General features: G+C 44.7%; 1 protein-coding gene across 1 annotated transcript; it reads left to right on the top strand.

Annotated features, from left to right (window-relative positions):
• The first annotated feature begins 1,073 nt into the window (after nucleotides 1–1,073).
• LOC127345421 (MADS-box transcription factor 51) lies at nucleotides 1,074–23,052 on the top strand. Its single transcript, XM_051371896.2, has 5 exons — nucleotides 1,074–1,433; nucleotides 21,715–21,796; nucleotides 22,095–22,144; nucleotides 22,226–22,322; nucleotides 22,665–23,052. The coding sequence occupies exons 1-5, from the start codon at nucleotides 1,249–1,251 to the stop codon at nucleotides 22,746–22,748; spliced, it is 498 nt and encodes a 165-aa protein (XP_051227856.1). The 5' UTR covers nucleotides 1,074–1,248; the 3' UTR covers nucleotides 22,749–23,052.
• The last annotated feature ends 771 nt before the right edge of the window (nucleotides 23,053–23,823 follow it).

Below are 23,823 nucleotides of genomic sequence, written 5' to 3'. Positions count from 1 at the left end.
ACCGTTAGTGAGTAGCAGAATCCAACGGTGGTGGACCAAATCCAACGGTGATAACCGGGTGCTCACGTATCCCCCTGATCACCAAATCTACTCTCATCATCTATGATGACAAGTGACCATTTCAAGGTTTATCGATTGAGCCGTAGATTGATGCATCATCGTTTGAGCAGTGCCGCCATATGCATCATGAGATATGTGATCACGACACTCACTATCAACTTCATGCGGATTTAATTGAGCATACATGTGCTCACATCGAAAATCAATACTCAGCTCCTCTAATTTTATGTGCTATTTTTTGCTTGTGAGGTATGTCTATGTTGTTTATTTGCTTGCAAATTATTTAAATATATTTCGTGGTAAACTATATCATTGTTTCATATTTAAATTGGTCAAATTATTGTCCAAAATAGATCTGGCCACTAGGTTTGTCCTCGACTCAAACGAACGAACCAACAGAAGGAACAAGGCCCCTAGCTTGTTCAAAGGCCAACCTAAACAAATAGAATATACATTTTTAAATCTAAAATAGATCGACTGGCTAGAAATACATGGGGCCGCCACGGCTGCACTAGTGCCGTACGATGGCTAGTGAAAGGTAATGGCCAGGTCCACCACCATATTCCTCATATGGAAACTAGAACAAGGTTTCGCTGGACCAGGAGGTTGTGCGCAGCCTCAGTCAGTGGCAAATGGTCTTCCTTTTTACTGAAAAAGTTAGAGAGGAATGCAGTGTCCTGGATTCTTTTATAAGACGATCAGGAACACTAATCGCATATTCGTGCCTTTTTCTTATGGTATTTCGACAACTCGTAGGCTCCTAATATTCGTTTGTCACGTGACACTGAGAGGAAAAAATAAATACTCCAGATGGCAGAGCAGATTGCGTGCGCGTAGCTAAAGCGCCGAGGGGAAACCGACCAACCAAACAGGAGTATTTGATTCGTGCATCTATCTGGTGGCCAATCCGTTCACGTTGCTGTCTGTAAAATGTGCTTAAAGTAATAAAATTTCTGTTGTTCAAAAAAAAAAAATATCTGGTGGCCAAGATAAAGGCGCCGCGTCTGAGGAGGTGTACGTCACCTGTGGGGCCCAACGTCAACCCCCAGTCCATCTCCTTGCTCCCCCTCTCCCTCTCCCAGAGCCCTCTCGGTGCCCCCACCTCCTTCCTCCCTGCCTCAGTTCCTCACCACCCACGAGGCCACGAGAGAGAGAGAGATAGAGGGACGAGCGGCGACCGGCGGAGGGATGGCGCGTCGGGGGCGTGTGGAGCTGCGGCGGATCGAGGACCGGACGAGCCGGCAGGTGCGCTTCTCCAAGCGCCGCTCGGGGCTCTTCAAGAAGGCCTTCGAGCTCTCCCTCCTCTGCGACGCCGAGGTCGCTCTGCTCGTCTTCTCCCCAGCGGGCAAGCTCTACGAGTACTCCTCCTCCAGGTACGTGCTCGCCAGTCCCCTCGCATTTCGCCTCCGTTGGTTGTTGGGCACGAATTCGCATTTGTTTTCCTCCGGTTGTTGCCTCGAATTGCTCTTCTCCAATCGGACTGATTCCGCTTGATTCGATCCCGTCTCGTTCCTCAATTCTGTCTGCTCCTCTTACCGCCCCCCTAGTCGTAGACTGCTGCCGCTGCGCGTGCACGCTGTGTGCTCGAGACAATCTCCCTGAGCCATAACATGCCGCGCAGCGCTATCAAGGGTCCTAGTTTTTTGGTCTGCGCACAACACAGGACGCTGCTAGTGCTTGCTGATGATCGGCATGCAGCTTATGTGAACGGCTAGCTACTTTTCGTAGCTTTTGTGTTTCTTTCGTGCACTGTGAGTGTCACTGTTAGTTTTTTTAGTGGGCGCGTGGGTGTGTGCGAGACCGCTTTGAGATAGACGAATTTTGCTGTTCCAGCTGCCAAGCGGAAGCATCCACTATTTTTTCAGATAGGAAAGCATGAAAATTAACGATAGATCTGTATGTGTAAGACGTAAAGTGGCTCAACCCTCGATGGGCTATCACATATATATATTGATATACAAGGTACAATACACACTTAGGCTACAATATAAAGTCTAACAACCTCCCTCAATCTTAGCCACTTCGTAAAGAATCTAGAAGAGTAAGATTCCGCCTACAAGCCTCAAACTGTGGTAGAGGTAGCGGCTTGGTGAAGATATCTGCAAGTTGATCCTTTAAAGAGATGAACTTGATTTGTAATAGCTTCTGGGCAACACGTTCCCGTACAAAGTGATAGTCAATTTCGATGTGTTTCGTTCGGGTATGAAATACCGGATTAGCTGAGAGGTTTGTAGCGCCGATGTTATCACACCAAAGAACTAGAGGCTGTGGTTGAGGAATACCCAACTCACCCAGCAACGACTGTACCCAAATAAGCTCTGCAGTGGCATTGGCAACAGCCTTGTATTTGCTTCAGTACTGCTGCGAGACACTATGGCCTGTTTTCGAGCACTCCAGGCGATCAAGTTAGAGCCAAAGAATACTGCATAGCTACCCGTAGATCGCCTGTCATCAGGACTGCCAGCCCAGTCCGCATGAGAGTAGGCCGAAAGAACTCCAGAAGGACTCGGCCTAAGATATAACCCGTAGGACACTGCGAGTCGTACATAACGCAAGATACGTTTGACAGCAGACCAGTGAGTGTCGTGAGACATATGAAGATACTGACAAACTCTTTTGATGGCAAAAGAAATATCAGGTCGCGTGATCGTCAGATACTGTAGACCCCCAACAATACTCCTGTACTCTGTAGCATCCTCAGAGGATAAAAGCTTACCATCAAGAGCAGTGATCTTGTCCGTGGGAGACATAGAAGTGGTAGTCTCCTTGCACTTAAGCATCCCGACCCGCTGCAACAAATGCAAAGAATACTTCTTTTGTGTCATGATTAAACCATCAGCAGAAGGAGCAACTTCGATTCCCAAGAAGAAGTGAAGTTTGCCAAGATCTTTGATAGCAAAATCAGCACCAAGAGCATGAACAAGGGCATCCGCAGCAGACGAAGAGGAGCTAATAAGAATAATATCATCTACATAGACCAACAGGTACATAGTAACCTCGGGCTTCTGTAGAAGAAACAATGAAGAATCAGCAGTAGAGTGTGCAAAACCATGAGCACGAAGGGCTGCTACAAGACGAGCATGCCAGGCACGGGGAGCTTGCTTCAGACCATAGAGTGCTTTGGTAAGATGACATATGTAATCTGGACGATCAGCATCAACAAAACCAGGAGGCTGCCGCATATAAACCTCTTCCTCCAATAAGCCATGAAGGAAAGCGTTATGCACATCAAGCTGTCGAAGAGACCAACCTCGAGTAACTACAAGGGATAGAAGAAGTCTGATGGTTGTAGGCCTGACCACAGGACTGAAAGTGTCTTCATAATCAAGACCATAAGGCTGCAGAAAACCTCTAGCAACCAGACGCTCTTTATAGCGCTTATAGCGCTCAACAGATCCATCAGAATGCTTCTTCACTTTGAACACCCATTTAGAATCAATAACATTGACGCGAGAAGGGGGCGGAACGGGGGTCCATGTCTTGTTGCGAATAAGAGCATGATACTCCTGCTCCATAGTCTCGCGCCAGTGAGGTATACTCAGAGCAACTTGATACGTGCGCAGCTCAACAGACGGATCCGCAATGGCAGCTGACATACATGCGGCATACCAGGAAACAGTGCCATCAATGCGCTCCTTAGGGCGAACAATACCACTACGGCTGCGCGTATGAGGACGCGAGACAACAGGGGCAGTCAAGGTCGATGGAGCAGCCGATAAAGAGCTGGAAGGCCCAGCCGGCGATGGACCGGGACTAAACGCCGGCAGTAGGCGATGGCGGCGGAGTGGGCAGCAGAGGGCCAACCGACACAGGCGACGGGCTGGCGGTGCTCTGCATGAGCGTCGGTGAAGGCAAGACGGGAGACGCGGGCGACGCGCAGTCTCCCGACCGCACAGGCGATGACAACGGAGGTGTCATGGGCTGTGAGGAGCAGGCCGGCGAGGCGTGGGCTGGCGATGCGGGCGCAGCCGAGGAGGCCTCATCCTGTCCAGAGGCGACATCGATCGGTGCTGCATGCACAACACATAGATCGAGGCTATGCAGAGGAGCAACGTGATCGACGTGCTGATCGACGACGTGCTTCGATGAGGGTGATGAAGACGAAGGCTCGTCAAGCAGCTCCAAGCGGGCACCACGGCCAGTTCCTGCGCCATGGTTAGGTAGCAACACAGGAGAGTATGCAATATCATTAAATTGGTCAGCGACAATAGGGGATGAATGCATAGGTGGAGACTCCGTATTGGACCCAGGAAGTTTAGCAAAGGGAAACACATGCTCATTGAACACAACATCCCGAGATATGTAGACACGATTAGTGGGAACATGAAGACATTTATAGCCTTTGTGAAGCGAACTATAGCCAAGAAAGACACACTTTTTGGACCGAAATTCGAGCTTACGTTTATTGTAGGGACGTAAATGCGGCCAGCAAGCGCACCCAAACACTTTAAAGAAAGTATAATCAGGCAGTTCATTAAGAAGGAGCTCAATAGGTGTCTTCATGTTGAGAACACGAGTGGGTGTACGGTTAATGAGGAAAGAGGCAGTGGTGAAGGCATCACTCCAGAATCTAAAGGGAACAGATGCATGAGCCAAAAGAGTGAGACCAGTTTCAACAATATGACGATGCTTACATTCGATGTAGCCATTCTGCTGATGTGTATGTGGACATGCTAAACGATGTGAAATCCCAAGCTGCTGAAAGAAGCAGTTGAGGTTGCGATACTCGCCGCCCCAATCAGACTGGACATGAACAACTTTATGCTTGAGAAGATGTTCAACATGTTTTTGAAACTGTATAAAAATATCAAACACATCAGATTTGCGCTTAATGAGATAAAGCCAGGTAAAGCGACTATAAGCATCAATACATCTGAAAACACTAGTTCAAGAGGATGTTTAACTTCACGACTAGACTCCGAAAAAGGAAGTTGATGACTCTTCCCCTGCTGACAAGCATCACACACGACTACATCTTTATTACTAGGCATGCTAGGAAGTTCAGGACGACGCAAAACATGACGAATGATAGGAGTGGCTGGATGACCAAGACGAGCATGCCACTGTGACGACGACACCCGAATGCCGCTGAAGACGCGAGAGATCGTAGGCGACTCCAAGCGGTAGAGACCATGACATAGGCGCCCACTAAGAAGCACGTCCCGCGTATCCTGATCCTTCACAAAAAGATCAAAAGGGTGAAATTCACAAAGCACATTATTATCATAAGTGAGCTTAGGAACAAAAAGAAGATTGTGTGTCACAGAGGGAACTCGAAGAATATTGCGAAGTTTAAGAGTCCTAGCAGCATGACTAGTGATGAGAGATGCTTGAACAGTATGAGATATTTGCATACCTGATCCATTAGCGGTGTGCACCTTGTCGGAACCGTGATACGGCTCGCGGGTGTCGAGGTTGCCGAGCTCATTCGTCAGGTGATCTGACGGAGTAGGACTGTGTATGTCCGTGCTGATCATTGTGCTTCGACGTCGGGCGATCAGCCATAGCGACTTGACGCTCATTGTTCCGCGTGTCCTTGCCATCATTGCCGAGACCAAGAAAGGTCCGCTGAAAACGGCGGTGGCACTTGGAGGCCCAATGGCCCTCATGGCCACATAGTTGGCACACCTTCTTGGGGCGACCATCCGCGCCGGTCGACGATGGTGGCTGGGGCGGGCCAGCGGAGACCTTTCCCGAGGCAGGTTGCGGAGCGGAAGGGCGGCTACCCTTTTAGGCAGCATGCGTGGAGGGGCCAGCGTGGCCACGCTGAGCACGACGCGCCTCGACGCTGCTCGGTGAGAAGGAGGCGCGAGTAGAGCTCATGATCCATCATCGGAGTGGTGCGGTCATTGACAACCTCAACGAGACCATCATACTCCTCGTCGAGACCATTGGCGATGTAGGAGGTGAACTCGGTGTTGGTGAGAGGCTGGCCAATAGATGCCATCGTGTCAGCGAGAGACTTGACCTTGTTGTAGTAGATCGTGGCCGACTCATCGAGCTTTTGACAATCACCAAGCGCACGATGAAGAGCACTGGCGCATGCCTGGGATTGCGACGCAAAGGAGCGCGCCAGGATGGTCCATGCCTCGTGAGAAGTCTTGGCGAAGACGATCAGCCCGGACACCGCCGGGGTAAGCGACCCCTGGATGGCCGAGAGGTTGGCCTGATCCTGACCCGTCGAAACACGATGCGCCGGGTTATAGGCCGGGCCATTGACGTTGTCCACGAGCGCGGGTGGACAAGGGAGTGTGCCGTCAACATAGCCGAGTAGGTGATGACTCCCAAGGAGCGGATGAACCTGCGCACGCCAGAAGATATAGTTATCCGGTGAGAGTTTGACGGTGATGAGGTGGCCGAAGTGAAACGGCGACGGGAGCGAGCCGGTGGTGAAGACCGCCGAAGGCGTGTATGCCGGGAGAGCAGGGGCTGCTGGTGGCGCGTAGGCCGCGTAGGATGGAGCGGCCGACGCAGGTGCGGGCGGCACCATGGTCGTCAGGGGCGCAAACGCCGCAGGGGCAGAGGCCGCGGACGGGGACTGCAGCACCGTGGTCGCGGATGCATGGGCCGCTGGCAGGATAGCCAGAGGCGAGCAGTCGTGGGTGAGGAGGCAACAACGAACGACGGTGACGACGAGGAAGCCGACGACGGAGCGGAGAACAACGATCCCAGGGACAGCGTGCCGAGCTGGAGCGTCTTCATGGCGCCATGGTCGACCGACATCTTGAAGAGAGCAGCGAGGGAGGCCGGGAGAAGATCGGCGTTGGCGAGGCTGGAGGAGGCGGCACTCGTCACGAAGGCGGAAGCGGTGAGGATCGGAGAGGGCGGCGGCGGCCAGGAGAACCCTAGGCGACGACAGTAAACCCTAACCTAGTCTGATACCATGTAAGACGTAATGTTTGGGAACTGGCTCAACCCTCTATGGGTTGGCCTATCACATATATATTGATATAAAAGGTACAATACACAGTTAGGCTACAATACAAAGAATAACAGTATGCACGCCACAGTTAGGGCGTGATACGGGCATGAAGGTCGAGGTGAAGCCCAATTTCAGGACTCCACCAAGCTAGTTATCTTATTTATCGTATTTTATATTTATGGTCATATGTGGGCCAAATAGGGTTTTTAATAAGTTTGATTCGGTATGGTTTGGGCCTGTCCAAACTAAGGTAGAGAGGCCCACTAGGGGCTGGCCGGCCACCCCCTTAAGGGTGTGTGCGGCTAGGTTTTAGGGTTAGGTAGAGTTTAGGTTAAAACCATTACGTGTGATCACATGTATCATCCCTCCGGGGGTACGACGCTATCGTTTATCTTGTTCGTAATATGTCCGCTGCGAAGGTTCTTGTGTTCATCAAGGATTGTCTAGCTCAGGTTTGAGGCGTATCGTTCATCGATCCGTTGCTTGCTGGATTCGTCCTTCTTCTCTAGGCTGCGTTCATCGCGTTGTTGGGAGTATATACTATCCCGGGTTCTCGCTGTGAAAGGTCGGGCAACACCTAAAAGGATCTGTTGGGATCTCCCTTATCATGTGGTATCAGAGCTCAGGTTTGCTCACGGCGAGGTTGTGTTGATCGATCTCATCGGATCGGTTTGCATCGGAGGAGATTGGCTCTAGGTTGAAGGAGGTTGGTTGGAGGAAGATTGGTGTTGTTGTGGTGCTGTTTGCCTATCATCCATGGCTGTTCCAGGTGTCAAAATCGCGAAATTTGGTGTTTGGGATCGGGAAGAATGCAATTCACGACCAGATCCGGTGCCAGGACCGGCCGACCGGCCCCAAGACCGGTCGGCCCGGTGCCAGACCCGGTCAGACCGGCTCCAGGACCGGCCGGGTCGGTGCCACTCCCGGTCAGACCGGACACCAGGCCGGCCAGACCGGCCGGAACCGGCTTCCAGGCCGGTGCCATCCGGGCCGATTCCAGGCTTGTGCCGCGGTCGGTGCCCGGGCCGGCACGATCGGACCTGAGCCAGCCAGGCGGTGCCAGCCACCAATCGCCCCCGACCGGCCTGTCGCTGCTGTTTCACCTGCGCCTGGTGTTTTGACTGCTGATGATGTTGATGTTTCTTCACGTTTTCGTGCTGAGTTTCGGAAGGAAGATATATACCACGACTACCTTCAGATTGTGACGGGTTCGCACTTCGATGCATCTACCGTCAAGTGGAGGTTGGCTAGTTCAGCGACAAGGTCAGAATTTCAGCTTTGGGAGTCACACATTGACGGTGGTTTTGCGATATGCAAGGCGTTTGATAGTTCATTCGGTGGCCAAAATGAATTTGATATTGCATACCGGCGTGTTGATGGTGTTCTGGCTGATTGGTACCATGATTTTCTGATAGTCGAGGGTATCATTGGTATTAGGTCTTGTTGGGCAGATTTCAAGAAGTTTCTGCGTACTAGATTTCGGGTCAAGTCCACGGAGTTGGACAAGGAGGCAGTCACTGAGGAGAGGAAACCTGGCTCTGATACCAAGGGCACTACTGTGACTGTTGAGGGGGATGTACCATTGAGCGGGCTGAATATGCAACTTAAGAAGGTACAAGATGATGCTTGCAAGACAGTTGACAAGGGTCAGCGGTGGAGTTTGTTTCAGACTCAGTGCATTATCAAGGGCAACGCTTGCAAGTTGATGATTGATGGTGGTAGTTGTACTAATGGCATAAGCAGGGAGATGGTGGCAGCTTTGGGGTTGTTTACATGGCATCGTCCTGAACCTAAGCATCTTGAGTGGTTGAATAGCTGTGGTATGCTGAAGATTACTCATAAGGTGCGTGTGCCATTTACAGTTGATGATTATGTTGATGAGATAGAGTGCGATGTGTTGCCATTGGAGGTGTGTGGATTGCTACTTGTGCGTCCATGGCAGTATGATCGTAATGTGACACATGCTGGGAGAGCAAATACATATTCTTTTATGCATGGTGGCAAACAACGGACTTTGAAGCCTATGGGTGATGATCATATCAAGTTCGATGTGGAGTTGGTGGTACGTAAGGAGAAGTTGCACAAGCCTAAAGTGCAGCATGAGGTGCATGATGTTCCGAGCGTCGATGTTGGTGAAGTTTCAGCCATGTCTGTAGATGACAAGCCAGTTCTTGTTGGTGACAAGCCGGATGAAGCTAATCCTATTGTTGATGAAGATGTGGCAGCATGTGCTACAGTTCCAGTTTGTGTTGATGCCAGTGTAGAGACTGATGATGTTTGTGCTGATGGTGTTTCAGTACATATGGCGCATATGCGCGTGGGAGGAGTGGGAGGTGAGCGCGTCAGTGGAGACAGTGGGCAGCGGCACTACCGTGCTAGGAGTACTGCAGTCCAGTTTTCCGCGACACCGCGGATGCATCGAGGCAGGGTTGGACGTGTGAGGCATTTATGTGGCCCAGGCATTACACATCTTGTGCAGGGTCATGTTCAGCGACACATGGTTCCATCAAGACCTCAGAAGAAGAAGGTATTGGCGCCGAAGTCCAAGCTCATGTGGAGAAGAAAGGAGGCGCCAAGTGCTGTATCAAGTCAAGCAAGCCGCGAGAGAGGATGTGGTGTGGAAGGCAGGCAAGACTTGAGGACGGCGCGGACGTGTGATGTTCATATCACGTCACCTTTTCCAGAAGACCCTCACGCGTTGGGGACAACGCTTCTTGAAGGGGGGATGATACGTGCATGAAGGCCGAGGTGAAGCCCAATTTCAGGACTCCACCAAGCTAGTTATCTTATTTATCATATTTTATATTTATGGTCATATGTGGGCCAAATAGAGTTTTTAATAAGTTTGAGTCAGTTTGGTTTGGGCCTGTCCAAACCAAGGTAGAGAGGCCCACTAGGGGCTGGCCGGCCACCCCCTCGTATAAGGGTGGGTGCGGCTAGGTTTTAGGGTTAGACAAAGTTTAGGTTAAAACCATTACGTGTGATCACGTGTATCATCCCTCCGGGGGTACGGCGCTGCCGTTTATCTAGTTCGTAATATATCTGCTGCGAAGGTTCTTGTGTTCATCAAGGATTGTCTAGCTCAAGTTTGAGGTGTATCGTTCATCGATCCGTTGCTTGCTAGATTCGTCCCTCTTCTCGAGGCTGCGTTCATCGCGTTGTTGGGAGTATCTACTATCACGGGTTCTCGCTGTGAAAGATCGGGCAACACCTAGAAGGATCTGCTGGGATCTCCCTTATCAGGGCGCGTTTGGTAAGCTATGTGGGCCTTATTTTTGCATGGGTGGATAAATAAAACGGTTTGTTTGGTTGCATGGGCTCACTCGCGTTCTTGCATGAACTGGCTCTCAAAGCAACTCTCGAGCACGTCCTGGAGGAACGCTTGAATTGGCAGTTCCTAGCGGGCCTGTCCTATTCTCGCGCCTCCTTGGCTCCACTGATGCAACGGCTGCACGTGCTCTTGCTTAAGCTCACTCTCCCGTACACTACTCCACACACATTCTCTTCAAATCAACATAAATATACTTTGAATCAAAACAAGCTGTTCACGAAAAAGATGTGTGTCGATGATATGAATCAATTCCCACAATCCGTTTCGAGTTTCGTCAGTCGTAAATCGACAATTTTGTGTATGAAATTTTAAGCGAATTTTGCCAAATTCGTCGCACATGCTCAACCGTTTGAAATTTTCTTTGAGTAGGTTCACCTCACCATTCTACATGACTTACATGTTGACAGGTTTTTGTTTCGGTGTACATACACAGATAGATAAATGACTCGCTAGTATACTGTAATGTGTATGATGTGTGAGTATAGTTTGGAGTACTCTTTCTCAACTTCTCGCTTGCCATCTTCATGAACGGTGACGTGGGGATGTTGTGTGAGAAGTGAGAGGTGATAATCCATGTGGTGGCGGCTTGGTGGTGTTCGTCTTCGTGGTCGGTGACGTGGTGATGCTTTGTGACCGGCGTGACCGACGGTGTCATGGTGCTATTCAGCTTCGTCATCGGCGACGTGGTTATGCTTGAGACGAGCGTGAACGACAGTGTCATGGTGGTGTTTGTCTTCGTGGTCGGCAACATGGTGATGCTTGTGACCGGCGTGACCGGCGGTGTCCTGGTGGTCTTCGTCTTCGTGGTCGATGACATGGTGATGCTTGTGACGGACGTGAACAACAGTGTTATGGTGGTGTTCGTCTTCGTGGTCGGCGACGTGGTGATGCTTGTGACCGGCGTGAACGACGGTGCCATGGTGGTCTTCATCTTCGCAACACATGCCATCAAACACTTGCCGCATGAGAAACTGTATGTAGTTGAATAAGTGATATGATAGGTTATGGTGGGAGTAAGTTAGTTAGCTCAGGATTAGGAGCTTTATATCACATTGTACACGCTTCTCATGCAACTAGTCATCATATTGACACCATCCGTGGATGCAATTGGATCATGATTCCTGCAAGTGATAACCACCATTCCTCATGTTTTAATTGATTGTTCCACTTTTATCTCAACCAACTTCCATTTGTCCTACCTTCGAACGAAGCAAGATATCCTAATATGTAATGTGTACGTGCCCCATGTCAACTCGTATACAATCATATCAACACATATGGTCCCGCAATTAGAACATCTAGACAACCCCATTCCATCCAACTAATAAAATATTAATTTGCTACTCCTCATATGATTAAGAAAGGACGAGGCTCCCTGACTCGCACACACGTCTCTAAACTCAACACCACTTGCTATTTGTTTCACCATGCCACCATGAAAAACTTCCAACGTATTTTTTTAAACACAATAAAAATTTACGAAAATTCCAGCTGCCATTCATCGAATATGGCACAATTTTGTTGTGGTGCCATTGTCTTTCTCATGTTTGAGAGCCACCACCAACTTCAACCAAACATCACATGACCTTATTTCATAGATATAACTCTCTTCCAACAACTTAAAACTACAAAGGTGTCATCTCCTAGCATGATGAGACAATACAAAATGATATTGCATTGACGTTTTCAAGCTGCACAAAACTCAACCTTTGAGCGAACCATTTATGCCCCACACGCAAATTCAAAACATATATTACAAATTGCAACATTGGTTGCAAATTGGATAGCGAGGAGCTCCTCAAATACAACTCCTGAAACATCCTATGCACAAACTCTACAAACATGACAACTTGTCCCAAAAGTAAACTAGTCTATCCATCTAAAAATAATTCATTATATACAAGAAATCAATATAAAATACAGTATTGGCATGAATATAGTTTACAACAATTATGGAATCTTCGTTCACTTCATCATATGCTAACACAAAAACATATCATATGGTTCCCTTACCAGCATATAGCGTCTCATTAACTAAAAGAGTAGACATGTGTAATTTCATATGGTTTTAAAAAAGTTCCTTTGATTCTATATTGTGGCAGTGTAAAACTTTTTTATCGCGATGTCATATGAAATATATCATTGGTGCTCATTAGTGGCCCATTATGGATTCATATTTCATGATCTTTATATGTATTTGTTTTCTGTAGTTTTATGGTTGGTAATAGTATCATGTCCATTCTCAATCTAACTTTGTCTTAAGAGATGTGCATAGGAAATTCATCTTCCAAAAAATTCTCTCAAGTGGGAATTGGTGCAACAAGTGGATTTACAACAATTTCATGGTGACATTGCCTATAGTGGCAATTAAAATAATTGTGTTTCACTAGTATCATTTGTTCATATGATCGTTTGATATATAGATTTGATTCAACCTATGCTCTTTTTGTAAATTTTTGTATATCACTTCAATATTGTTCTTTTGCTACTTAAGTGTGAAACTCCTCCTGCGGAATGTTTATTTGTAAGATTTAGTTTGATTTTACATGGTTTGAGATATCATTTGTGACAAAAATATTGTCACATATTCTTTATCATATATTGACTTGTCATTACATAACTTTTTCTTATTATTGGTCATAAAGTATTTTGATTATTTTGAAGAAAAAATGTTTATGAGAAATGGAACATATGTATTACACTAATATGCACCCATTTAGAAATTTTCTTTTCTCTAACCTGCTGAAATGTGTGTTTGTGGCCAAACAAGTTGTAGAGAGAAAAAATATAGATTCGTAAATAATTCTTGTGTATTTTACGTACAAGCAAAATAGTTGAATTCTTTATCTTTTCCATCTATACTAACACTTATAAACCAATGCCTTGGTAATTATATGAACAAATTTTACTTTAGCATTGTCATAATGGCTTCTTCTCCTTCACCTTATCAGCTCCAAGAATTGTTTGTATGAACAATATGCATCTAGACTTCCATTCCAAGTTGATAACTTGACATGTTTTTGATGCTCGAAAAGGTGTATTTTCAGCCACAACACTCAAGTCATGATTTGGTTCATATCCTAAAAAACATGTAGTTTGGACCACATCATATAATAACTTCAATCTTGCAACCACCCCACCATAGTTTTGATCTTTAGAGTGTTTCACTATATGGAAAATACAAGAAAATGCGTAGGACCATAGAGAGAAGAATAACAAAGCTACGCACAATACATGGGTCTAGTGGAATTCCGACATGTGGCAAAGACGCCTTAAGGCCTAAGGCAACAGCACAAATCCAAAGCTTTACTTTTTTCCTTGATATATCCAAGAAGCATGGCAGCCTGTAGGCCGGTCTTTAGGCGTGCAACTTGGCTTAGGACCACCAACCAACCATGGGTTATCCCAGGTCGACGGGCCGGTAGCAGAACCTGGCCTAGGAAAGCACCTCTCATGTTGTCGTGAGGTGATCATGGCAGGTGTTACAGGGTGCAACACTTGAGAGATGTGGAGCAAGGGTGACGTAGCCATCTACGGATCTGCACACCCAGGTTCAACCCCTCCGATGAGTAAAAGGCCTACGTCCTGCTAATATGATTGATGAGAGTGTTTACAATGGGGGTGCTCGGCGAGTCGGCTAACGTAGACTGCGAGCAGGGGTGTAACGGTATGGCGAGATTGGAGGTTCGAGGGTTGTTCTAGGGTCCCACGCCGGGGGTTTATATGAGCACCCCCGGTCTAGGGTTTACATAATTATGCGCTTAATTCGGTTACAAGGGCGTAGGCATAATGGGCCTTGGTCCACTCTCCATGGGAGACTCCGCTTCGTGGGCCACTCTCCATGAGCCACTCTCCTTGGGTGACACTCCGCTTCGTGGGCCACTCTCCATGGGCGACTCCGTTTCGTAGGCCACTCTCCATGGGAGACTCCACTTCGTGGGTATGCCCCGTTTGGCATTCCGCTATCACATGAGACATGCCCACATGTCCTATAGTCAGCCTAGGAGGTGATCCGTAGTCCCGGGCCACTATTTGCAAAGCAAACACGATAGGAGGTGAGCCATAGTCTTGGGAGGGGCGATCCATCCAATCGGTAGTCCAAGAATGATCAAGGCTAACGAGTGAGAAGAAGACCTTCACTTTGAAGGAGCCTGAGAGGGCTAGGTGATCCTCCAAGCTTGGCATGTGGTGGAAACTTCAAAAGAGGTGTTGTAGAATGAACACACCAATAACCATCTTCGGTCCATCCGTAAATGCGGCGGTCTAGGCGGTTGCGGAGCTATACCTGGGCAATGTCATGCAAGAACAACAAGAATTGTGCAAGAGCAAGAAGATCAAGGGTGTCATAGATGTCGAGGGTTCTGGCATGGTCCTGCAAGGGCACTGCTGCAAATCTCAACCTCTAAAGGTATTTAGGCACGAACCCCACCATCAAATGATTTTTCCTAGAAGTGTGAACCATAATCACCTGTAATATGTTGTCACTCGTTTCCTGTAGACTACTCTTAGTCTTCTATGACGCCTAAACTTCCTCTATCAACAATTTTTTTGACATCCAAAAGATCTTATAAGAGCTATATCATAGGTCTCCCAAGTGGCAATCACCCTCCCCCTCAACACATTGTTGTCCTTCTCTTATCATTGTAACAATGCCATTGTGCACATCCTTTCCTTCAGAGCTCAAGGAAGCCACGACTACACTCTTCCCTAGGAGCTACAACTAGAATACTTGAATTTATATAATGGTAACTATTATGACGACGCTGTGATGTGGTGGCCTTGTAATTAGCCTCGTTCGCCCACATGGCTAGCTCCTCACGTTCACTGTGGTAAATGACACAATGAATGGGCGATGGTTATTGGGCCCTGGGTAAAGGTTTTTCAGAGATGAGGGAGAAAAAAATGAGAAATGGAAGGATACAAGATGTAAGGTGCCACTCATACATAGGATATTACTAATATTAGGTCTAAGGTTTGCTAAATCGAGTGTTTTGTTTCTCAAATGCCATGTAGTCCAAAACTAACAATTTTGGTAAGTAGGAAAGGTATGTAGTGTTACATCAAAGGAAAATCATGTATCTCATGTTGCTACTTACTTATAGGATTGTAATTATGTCGCCCTTGTTATAAGGTTTTGCGTCATGTATCTGCTGTTGTTGCTTACTTATAGGATTGTAATTATGCTGCCCTTGTTAGGTTGCGCATCATGCACCCCTTGAAGTTCTTTTTTTGACAACTTTACCGTAGGGGGGTCCTGTATGGTTTAATGCACCTCTTGAAGCCATAACACTCTTTCAAGAGTCGCATTGTGGTAGGAAAAGTCCGCACGCGGTAATAACAAGTTGGATCCTGGCTAGTTATCAAGTACTAGGTTCATAACTGGGCCATCGTGGAGGTTGTTAAATGGGACACTTCAATAGGATAAAACCATCTCCAGAAGTCACTCCAATCAGACAAGCACTTGCAGAAAAAGGTAGGATGTGTCCATGGTGCCATCTCTTAAGCAATGGAGGGTCCAAATGTCTTATGGTAGGATTTCTATGGAAACCCAAGCATTCTTATTCCTAGAATACATATCTACTTTGTATTCTCTGAGTCGAGGTATGCTAACATGAGCATGAGATTTCTAGACCCTTATCATCCTCTCGCGTTGGAGAGTCATGTAAGGTATGGCTCATTGTTTCTTAAATGCTCGTTTGTTTAACCGGTGCCCGATTAGATAGAATAGCGGGAACATCTTGATACGTGTTCAATATTGGAAAAGGAAGAGTTAAAGATCTGGCCTTTGTACCAGTTGAAAGGATGGTGGCCATGCTTCTGTTTCATGTCAATAATGGTAAGCTAAGATGAAGGCTAAGGTTGGATTAAGAAGACAATTTTTAAAGGATAATCCCTTCAACTTGGAGTGTTCCATCCAACGCACGAGGATAAGAAGAGAAAGAGTGGGAAGAGAACCTTTATTTGGACGAGAATTGATTTAGCATGGAGAACCACCGCAGATCATCACATACCCGTAAACAACAAAATAAACCCAACTTGGTCGCTTCCCATTTCTCGCATATGTCCTTCAGATTCTCACAAGAATCGGGCAATCGCAACATCTACCATTGAGAGTCTTTGCCTTCGGGTCTTCATAGTTAGCACATTTTAAGATTTTTAGTATGTTTATCTTTTAGCTAGGAACTTCTATGTACAATGACATACATTTTCTTAGGTGCTTGGGAAAATGTGCAACATGTATTTTTTGGAATAATTTGAAATTATGTTTTAGACCCTTCATCATATCTTGACCACACTTTGAAAATCCAACATTAAGCCTCTAAAGATGTTTCCCTCACCCTCACAACAGAATAGATGTTTTCATAAGGATTTTGGCATGTAAGGCAATCATCCGTAGAGCAATGCCTACGGGATCTTAGGCCAAGGTTGTGATGTCAAGGTATTTTTTGTAGGCTTTGGGTGTGCAAGTGATGTTCCAAATTCGAGATTGAATACCGAGGGGATCATCCCATTTACTGGTGCCAAAGGACATGTTAACATTTTAAAACGAACCACAAGTATGAAGGCTTGCTAAGAAGGGGTTCAATATTTAGTGCCTAAGTGAGTTGAACACAACACTTCATGATTATCCTACTAGGTTGTGGTCCAATATCGTATATCCATCGCCCTTGGGGTCACATAGTTTAATGGATGTTGCCTTACCACATGTAGTGGGGGCTCATCCATAAAATATCCTTACATTTTGTAAGCCTTTATCCACTTTGTCATCAAGTATACTCTCCTCATTTCCATTCAAGGTTTTTATTACACTTGAGTTGAAGAAATTCTCTAGATGCTCTACCAAGGCATGCGACATTACCATTGAGTTGTTCTACAATTACCTTTTTGGTAGAGAACTTAACACACGTAAGGTTGATGGATATTAAATTGCGGCCTAACTACCCTAGGGTGCATGCTTTAATAGCTGCCTCAACATCACAACAGCATTCAAACATGAGCTTGATGGTTGCTTTGATAAGAAGATTCACCCATGCCCATTAGATATATTTCTCTATGAGTCTTAGGATGCCTTTTATGGTTAACCGCTTCAAGTTATTTGTTATGCCATGACCTGAATCACAACAAGCCTAGTGCTTATGCGCTATCAAATTTTAAGGTCCTAGAGCACAGTTGAATTCTCAACAATATGCTTTGGAGTTGGCAACTTCCCTTGTGGGTAGGAACTCAAACCAAATAAATGTGTGACGTTCTTACTTTTATGTTTTTGAAGATGGGGCATGCACTAGCCAAGGCGGGGCTTCACAGTTTTTGGTATGCATGATCGATTTAGACTTGTTCGACTCCATGAACCTCCACTATATTATTAAGCATACTTAACTACGGGGAATTTGGAAAAACATCAACTTGCTCGATATATGATTTGTTCGACTCCATGAAGCTCCACTATATTATTAAGCATACTTAACTACGGGGAATTTGGAAATACATCAACTTGCTCGATATATGATTTGTTCGACTCCATGAACCTCCACTATATTATTAAGCATACTTAACTATGGGTATTTTGGAAATACATCAACTTGCTTGCTATAATATTTGATTTGAAGCATATTGAAGTAGTACCATCTATCTCAACATGCCATCATCATCGGAAAAGTTTGCTACTTAAGAAGCGAATGGGTTTCTTGGAGGCCTAAGCTGATTTTGGACCCAAAGTAGTCTTGCATTATGGAATTCCATCTCACTATGGGGATAGATGCCTCCGTTTTCCTTGATTTACCTACTACATCTTATCCTTACTACTATGCTATGGGTTCTTGTGACAAGTGGAGTTGTATGAAGAACATGTTGTTTCGCCATGATGGCTTCGTGGCTTCCATCGCACCTCATGATGCTCAAAGCTCTTCAATTTCTATGTTGTTGCTTGTTGGTCAATTGGCTTTTCCTAGGATCATGTTTGTATAATTGTTGGTAACTTCCATTGGTTTGGGGATAATGGTCCTCATGTTAGTGGCAACCTCTCTATATTGAACTACCTCTTAGGCGACTAAGAGATTGATCTTGTCGAGGCTCTTGGTCTTTTACCTCTCGTGAATTGTTGTAGAAACATAACAAAACATCAATTCTTATGGGCCTGTTCATCCTACTCCTACCTCCACAAAGATATCTAGATACCAACTCACTACTAGTTTGCTATGATCCCTTGATACTAACTCAAAAGTAGTTGGAGGTGGTGAATGCATAATTGGTGGATATTGTACACTTGGTCCACCTTCCCCTAGGTCCAAATCGACATCCTATTGTGTCATGTATTCATGAGTTGCCTATCTGGCAATCCTAGATACACATGTGATTTTAGGTGTCTGACAAAACATCCCTACGTTGCTAAAGACTCCCAATAAATATATTTACCCACCTTTAGGCCCAAGCTTAGGTGATAGCACATTTTTCCATTTCCTTTGTTATCTCGAGAAAAATAACAACGGGAATGTAGCTAAACTAGATGCAACCTATCCCACTTAGATGGCGATCTCCATGGCTTGGTTCCTCAAATGTGTTGCTTGTTTGATCTCCATGGCTTGGTTCCTCAAATGTGTTGCTTGTTGCGATCCACGTTCAATTGTCCTCCACAAAGGGCTTTCAGGTCCTTTATGTGTCTTGTGTTGATGGAGAAGGTTGATTCTCTCCAAGTTGGGCTCGTAGAATGACACCGTACTAAGGGACATATCTCCTTAGGGTGTTTGAACATTGGGTCACGCCAAGTACTTGCCATATCCGTTCTAACTCCTTCCCCAATATGGTATAGTATGGGTGTCTAGAAGGTCCCCAGGCCTAGTGTTTGATTATGCCATCACATACGTAGGCACAATATCTTAGTTATCCACTGCTTGTTGTCACCCTCTGATGGAATCTTAGAGAACCCTAATTGTGGCTTGTTTAAAAGAGGTTTCATGTACTTGTAAGATGTGTTGTCTAAGAGGCATTGTCTTATAAGAGGCAATGATCCCTCAAACCCAAGTAGTGGGACTTTATTTATAGGGATCAATACTTCGTCCATGTCTTTTTGTGATACAACTTTCACTTTACTGGGCTGGAAAAGTGACACTATCACGTCTCAGGGTCATATGCCTAGAACAAGAAGGGTCGTCGTACAATTTCAGCGATGCTACTCAAAATGCCATAGGCTTTCTGATGTCCCTCTAGAGAACTCACATGCCAATTCAATGGGTCGAATAAAACCCCAATGAAAAATGAAAAACCTAATCAAAGTTGTTGAGATGTTATTTTATAGCTTCTCTTATGGCATAAACAAGATTTATTTAAACAAAACTACATGTGTTTTTCATATAACTCAAAAGATATACAATTAAGAATGTGTTTTTCTATAATATGTTTTTCAATAATCTCGATAGACACTACAAAGTGAATGTTGGTTGGCAAATATTTCTTTATCAAAGTTTGCTTCAAGTCATTTGAATGATCACTACCATCCTACTCTTCTTCAAAAAAGAGGATGTCAATTGTCAAAAGTAACTTCATGAATGAGGTTTTAATCTTATTTTCTATGTAGCTTCATTGGATTTAACAAGCCTAACCTCCACACATTTCAAATTCTTCAACTCAGTGGTCCATATTTCTTTATCTCCTATTCATATCTATTTCTCAATTCTCATACCAGATGATGACATGTGGTGGTAGTATTGTACGAACATGTATAACACGCGGTCCCAGAATCTGAAATAGAAAAGGCTCGTTGACTAATTTATGTCTTCATTGCGATATGTATAACAAAATATGGTTAAGATAAGTATTTTTTAAAATCTTCGAGCTTTTATCTTCTTATCAAGTATGTGCTCCCCTTGCATAGGAGGATACTTAACACTAGAAGATAGTTTAAGCTTAGTAAAGCTTGTAGACAAATAGTTATCTCATGCATAGAACATGTATGACTTGGATAATATCTTGCTTCTGTTTTCATTCTTGTTCTCATAGAAGATATACGTTGGCCTAACACTGAAAGAAAATTGTCAGTTTTAACAAATAGGATTTACAAAAAAAATTGGTACTTGTAAAGGAGTTATTTTACAATAGGTAGACTAGATAAATCCAATGTCCATTGGTATTACCGAATCATAACTAGACTCCGAATGACTACTTACGAAGATTCACCATTCAAACCCAACTTGATTTTCCTGACATGTAAATTTTGGAGATTTAGCTTGCTTTGTGCTAATAATAAATTTACTATGTACACTATCTTTTGGATCACGTTCTTTATTAAAAGAGAGCTGCACAAGCAATAAAGTGAGGCTTGTAATTTCAAACTCAATAATCCCAAATTTATAGATTCAGATTTCATGGCACGAAACTTATAACACGGGTCTGCACTTACCTCATGCTGATATTCCTATCATGAAATACTATCCTCGCTTCTGCTCCATTCAAATGTTGTCATTGTAAGTTCCCAGTTTATTCAAACTCCTCAGCACAGTTACAGCATCACCTCATTAATACAGGGGAGTACTTGCCATATATCCATAATTACCTCCATTCTCATCCTTGCATGCACAGTTGAGAAAAAAAGGTAACCAAAACTAATCTTGTATGGAATATTATTCTAAAAACATGACATATTCTTTTTTCATCTGCATATAGGTATAGGGATAATCCAATAGTACTATATTTCTCTTGATACGGAGGCTTTTAAATATTTTATCACGCTTGTGGTTTTAATATCTTGATCTGTATGGTAGACTGCTTATGCAACCATCCGGCAGGATTATTTTGATCATGAAGAATATTATAGAACACTGACCTAAGTAATCATGATTTTCAAGTTGGGACCCATCAATATTTTAAACAAAAAGATTCTGCATGGTGCTCTCAGTCTGACAATATTCCTCTTTAAAATGTTGCAAATGGTCTCAAGTGTAACAGGATATCTGAAACAGGGACAAGAGAAATAAACAGTATAAGAAATAGGCTTACAGCTATATTAACACTAGTATAAGCTTCTAGTTCCTAAGTGTCACAAAGCACCTGGTATTAGAAGAGAAAAGGTGATACAGAAGCATCCAAAATTACACAAGGTAGATATTGTTTGTATCGATAGAAATACTATAAAGCTATATACAGGTCTTTCACCAAAATGTATGAGAAGGCACGAGCTATTCTAAGTTTTCATTGCTTAAAATTTTGATTGAAATTGCAAGAAAAAGCGTTAAAGCTTTAAAAGTACAGCGTTCAAATCGTATTTGTTCTCCTCAAGAAAATGAATTAATAATTCAACATCAAGAACCTATCAGTGATTCACCAGCCACTAGATCGATGAAGAATCTCTCAAAAATCCGTTGTTTGATCAGTGTTCTTCCAAATGCTAATGCCACACCTATATTTTCAGCATAGAAGACACATATGACCGCTATCAGCAATTTTCGGGAGCTGGAAGGAACCTCAATGAAGGGGATGCTGGTAGCAACAATGTAAGTTAGTCTCTGTAGCTTTCTTGTTTAGGTGTGGAACATTTACTACTGATGCTCCCACGGAGATGCACTATGCATGTTGAAGTGTTTGTTTTCAAGTACTGGTGTGCCCTATGCACACGATATATAAATGAATGAACAATGATATTTTAGCTAATTTGCTACTAACTTATCTGAATGAGGCATCTATAGTCAAAGACTAGGTTGTAGGGTCACCATTTTGTATGCAGGATGGACAAACTGCACGACTGTATATATGCTCATATGTCTCTGACAAGGTATTTTGGTTCTGAACCAGAATGAAGATCCTTCAAGTATACAGTCAAGGCTTAGAGATATATTTTCCTGGTAGCCATCAGACTTTTCAAATTTCTTCTAGTATGCTATTTGCATTGTTTACCGCTAATCTGAGTATGTACAAAACTGCAGGTCTATTCAAAACAATGCTGATGAGTCAGATGCTAATAAGCTAGAGAAACTGGAGAAACTCCTGACTGCTGCCTTGAGGAATACGAAATCCAAGAAGGTGCACTTTACTGGCTTTGTTGACACTTGTGATGAACTTCTCAGTCAATAAATCAAGTCTATAGGTCCTGTTGGACCCTTGTGCCATCCGAAAAATGGCTCTGTTTTTAGCAAATTCTCTGTTAAGTTGTGAAACGAAACCTAGCAGGAGATCTGCCAATTTTCGTTAAAGAGGAGTTGAAGCAAATACAAAGAGTATTTGCAAGGCTGTCAGTATTTAAATGAAAACAGGATATTACTGCATTCTCTGAATCCATCTGCACAATTAGATAAACAGAGTTTTCAGCACAACAGGCGGAGGACATCTCACTTTAAGATTTGCTTTGTTGTTGGTGGAGTGCAGATGTTGGCGAAACAAAGTAGCGATGCGAGCTCAAGCAGCCAGAACTCCAAAAGGCCTAGCGGACTGGATGAAGGAAGAGCTTGAGCAGTCGAAACTGTGTGCATCTGGTACAAGGAAAAACTAATAGCGTGTAAGACAGCTGCCTGTAGGGTGCCAGGGAGGATGGGCAAATTCAATAAAGGGGTGGTTGAGTACTAATAGCGTATGTGTCCATGCTAAGTCAGCGAGATGTGGTGCATGGCATGCCGTTCTACCTGGTGCCTTCGTATGACTCTGATGTTTATGTGAACCTATCAAGTCTGTAGTGTCACTCCTGTCATATGCAACTGAAAGCAATACAGTTTATGTGGATTTCAGTATATAATCTATTGCAGATTCTACCTCTCAAGTTGGTGCGGGTCTCTGCTTTGAGCAGAGGACTGCTCAGTAGTGTCCAGTTGTTTTCTGATTACATATTGCTCAATGTGGGGTTTTCTGTGTCTGCCAGAATGTATGTCTTCCGGCATTTCTTTAGTTTTGGGTTGCTGGATGATATATGTGGCCATATGGGCCTACCTGGTTTGCACCCAGTCACCCAGACTTCGCCAAGCCCAGGCAAGTAGGCCCTTATTTTCTGGTACCAAATATGGTAGCAAGCGAAGCAGCCCATAGGTTCATCTCTCCTTGAGTCTTTTAGCATATATACTCCGTTAAGGATTATAAGAGCATCTCCACCTCTTTTAGCATATACTCCGTTGTTAAGACTTATAAGGACAAATACAATGCGAGCGCTTAACCACCGATGCTAGGATTAATTTCCCTGTGATCCAGCAGTTGTGCTATGTAATCCTGGCGTCCACTCCGACGTCGACGCAAACATACGCGTCGGGCGCTTGGCCATTTTGCTTCACAGCGAAGGGCAGGGAAAGCCATCAGCAATACGGTCCTAATAAGCGCCCAGCATTAGAAGCTACGACGCTGACCTGCTAATTCGATTTTTAATAAATCTTTATACAACCTAAGCGTCTATGTAAGCGCCTTGGATTGTACATGCCCTAAGAGCACCTCCACCCCCCAAAATGTGTCTAGATACACCTATATTAGTATCAAGTAATATGAATCAGAGGAACTATCACAAAAACTTATGGGCAGCGGCTTCTCACTCTATCGGCCGCACGCC

The sequence above is a fragment of the Lolium perenne genome, chromosome 3 (genome assembly GCF_019359855.2).
Source record: "Lolium perenne isolate Kyuss_39 chromosome 3, Kyuss_2.0, whole genome shotgun sequence".
Taxonomy (NCBI): Eukaryota; Viridiplantae; Streptophyta; class Magnoliopsida; order Poales; family Poaceae; genus Lolium; species Lolium perenne.
Note: the sequence above shows the minus strand (reverse complement) of the source record. Positions and strands in the feature narration are given on the sequence as shown.

Bases quoted from the DNA above. Each gene is read 5' to 3' on its own strand.
- LOC127345421 (XM_051371896.2), top strand. From the start codon at position 1,249: ATGGCGCGTCGGGGGCGTGTGGAGCTGCGGCGGATCGAGGACCGGACG. The intron at 1,434-21,714 runs GTACGTGCTCGC...CTATATTTTCAG, and splicing joins TACGAGTACTCCTCCTCCAG to CATAGAAGACACATATGACC. The intron at 22,145-22,225 runs GTAGCCATCAGA...ACAAAACTGCAG, and splicing joins CTTAGAGATATATTTTCCTG to GTCTATTCAAAACAATGCTG.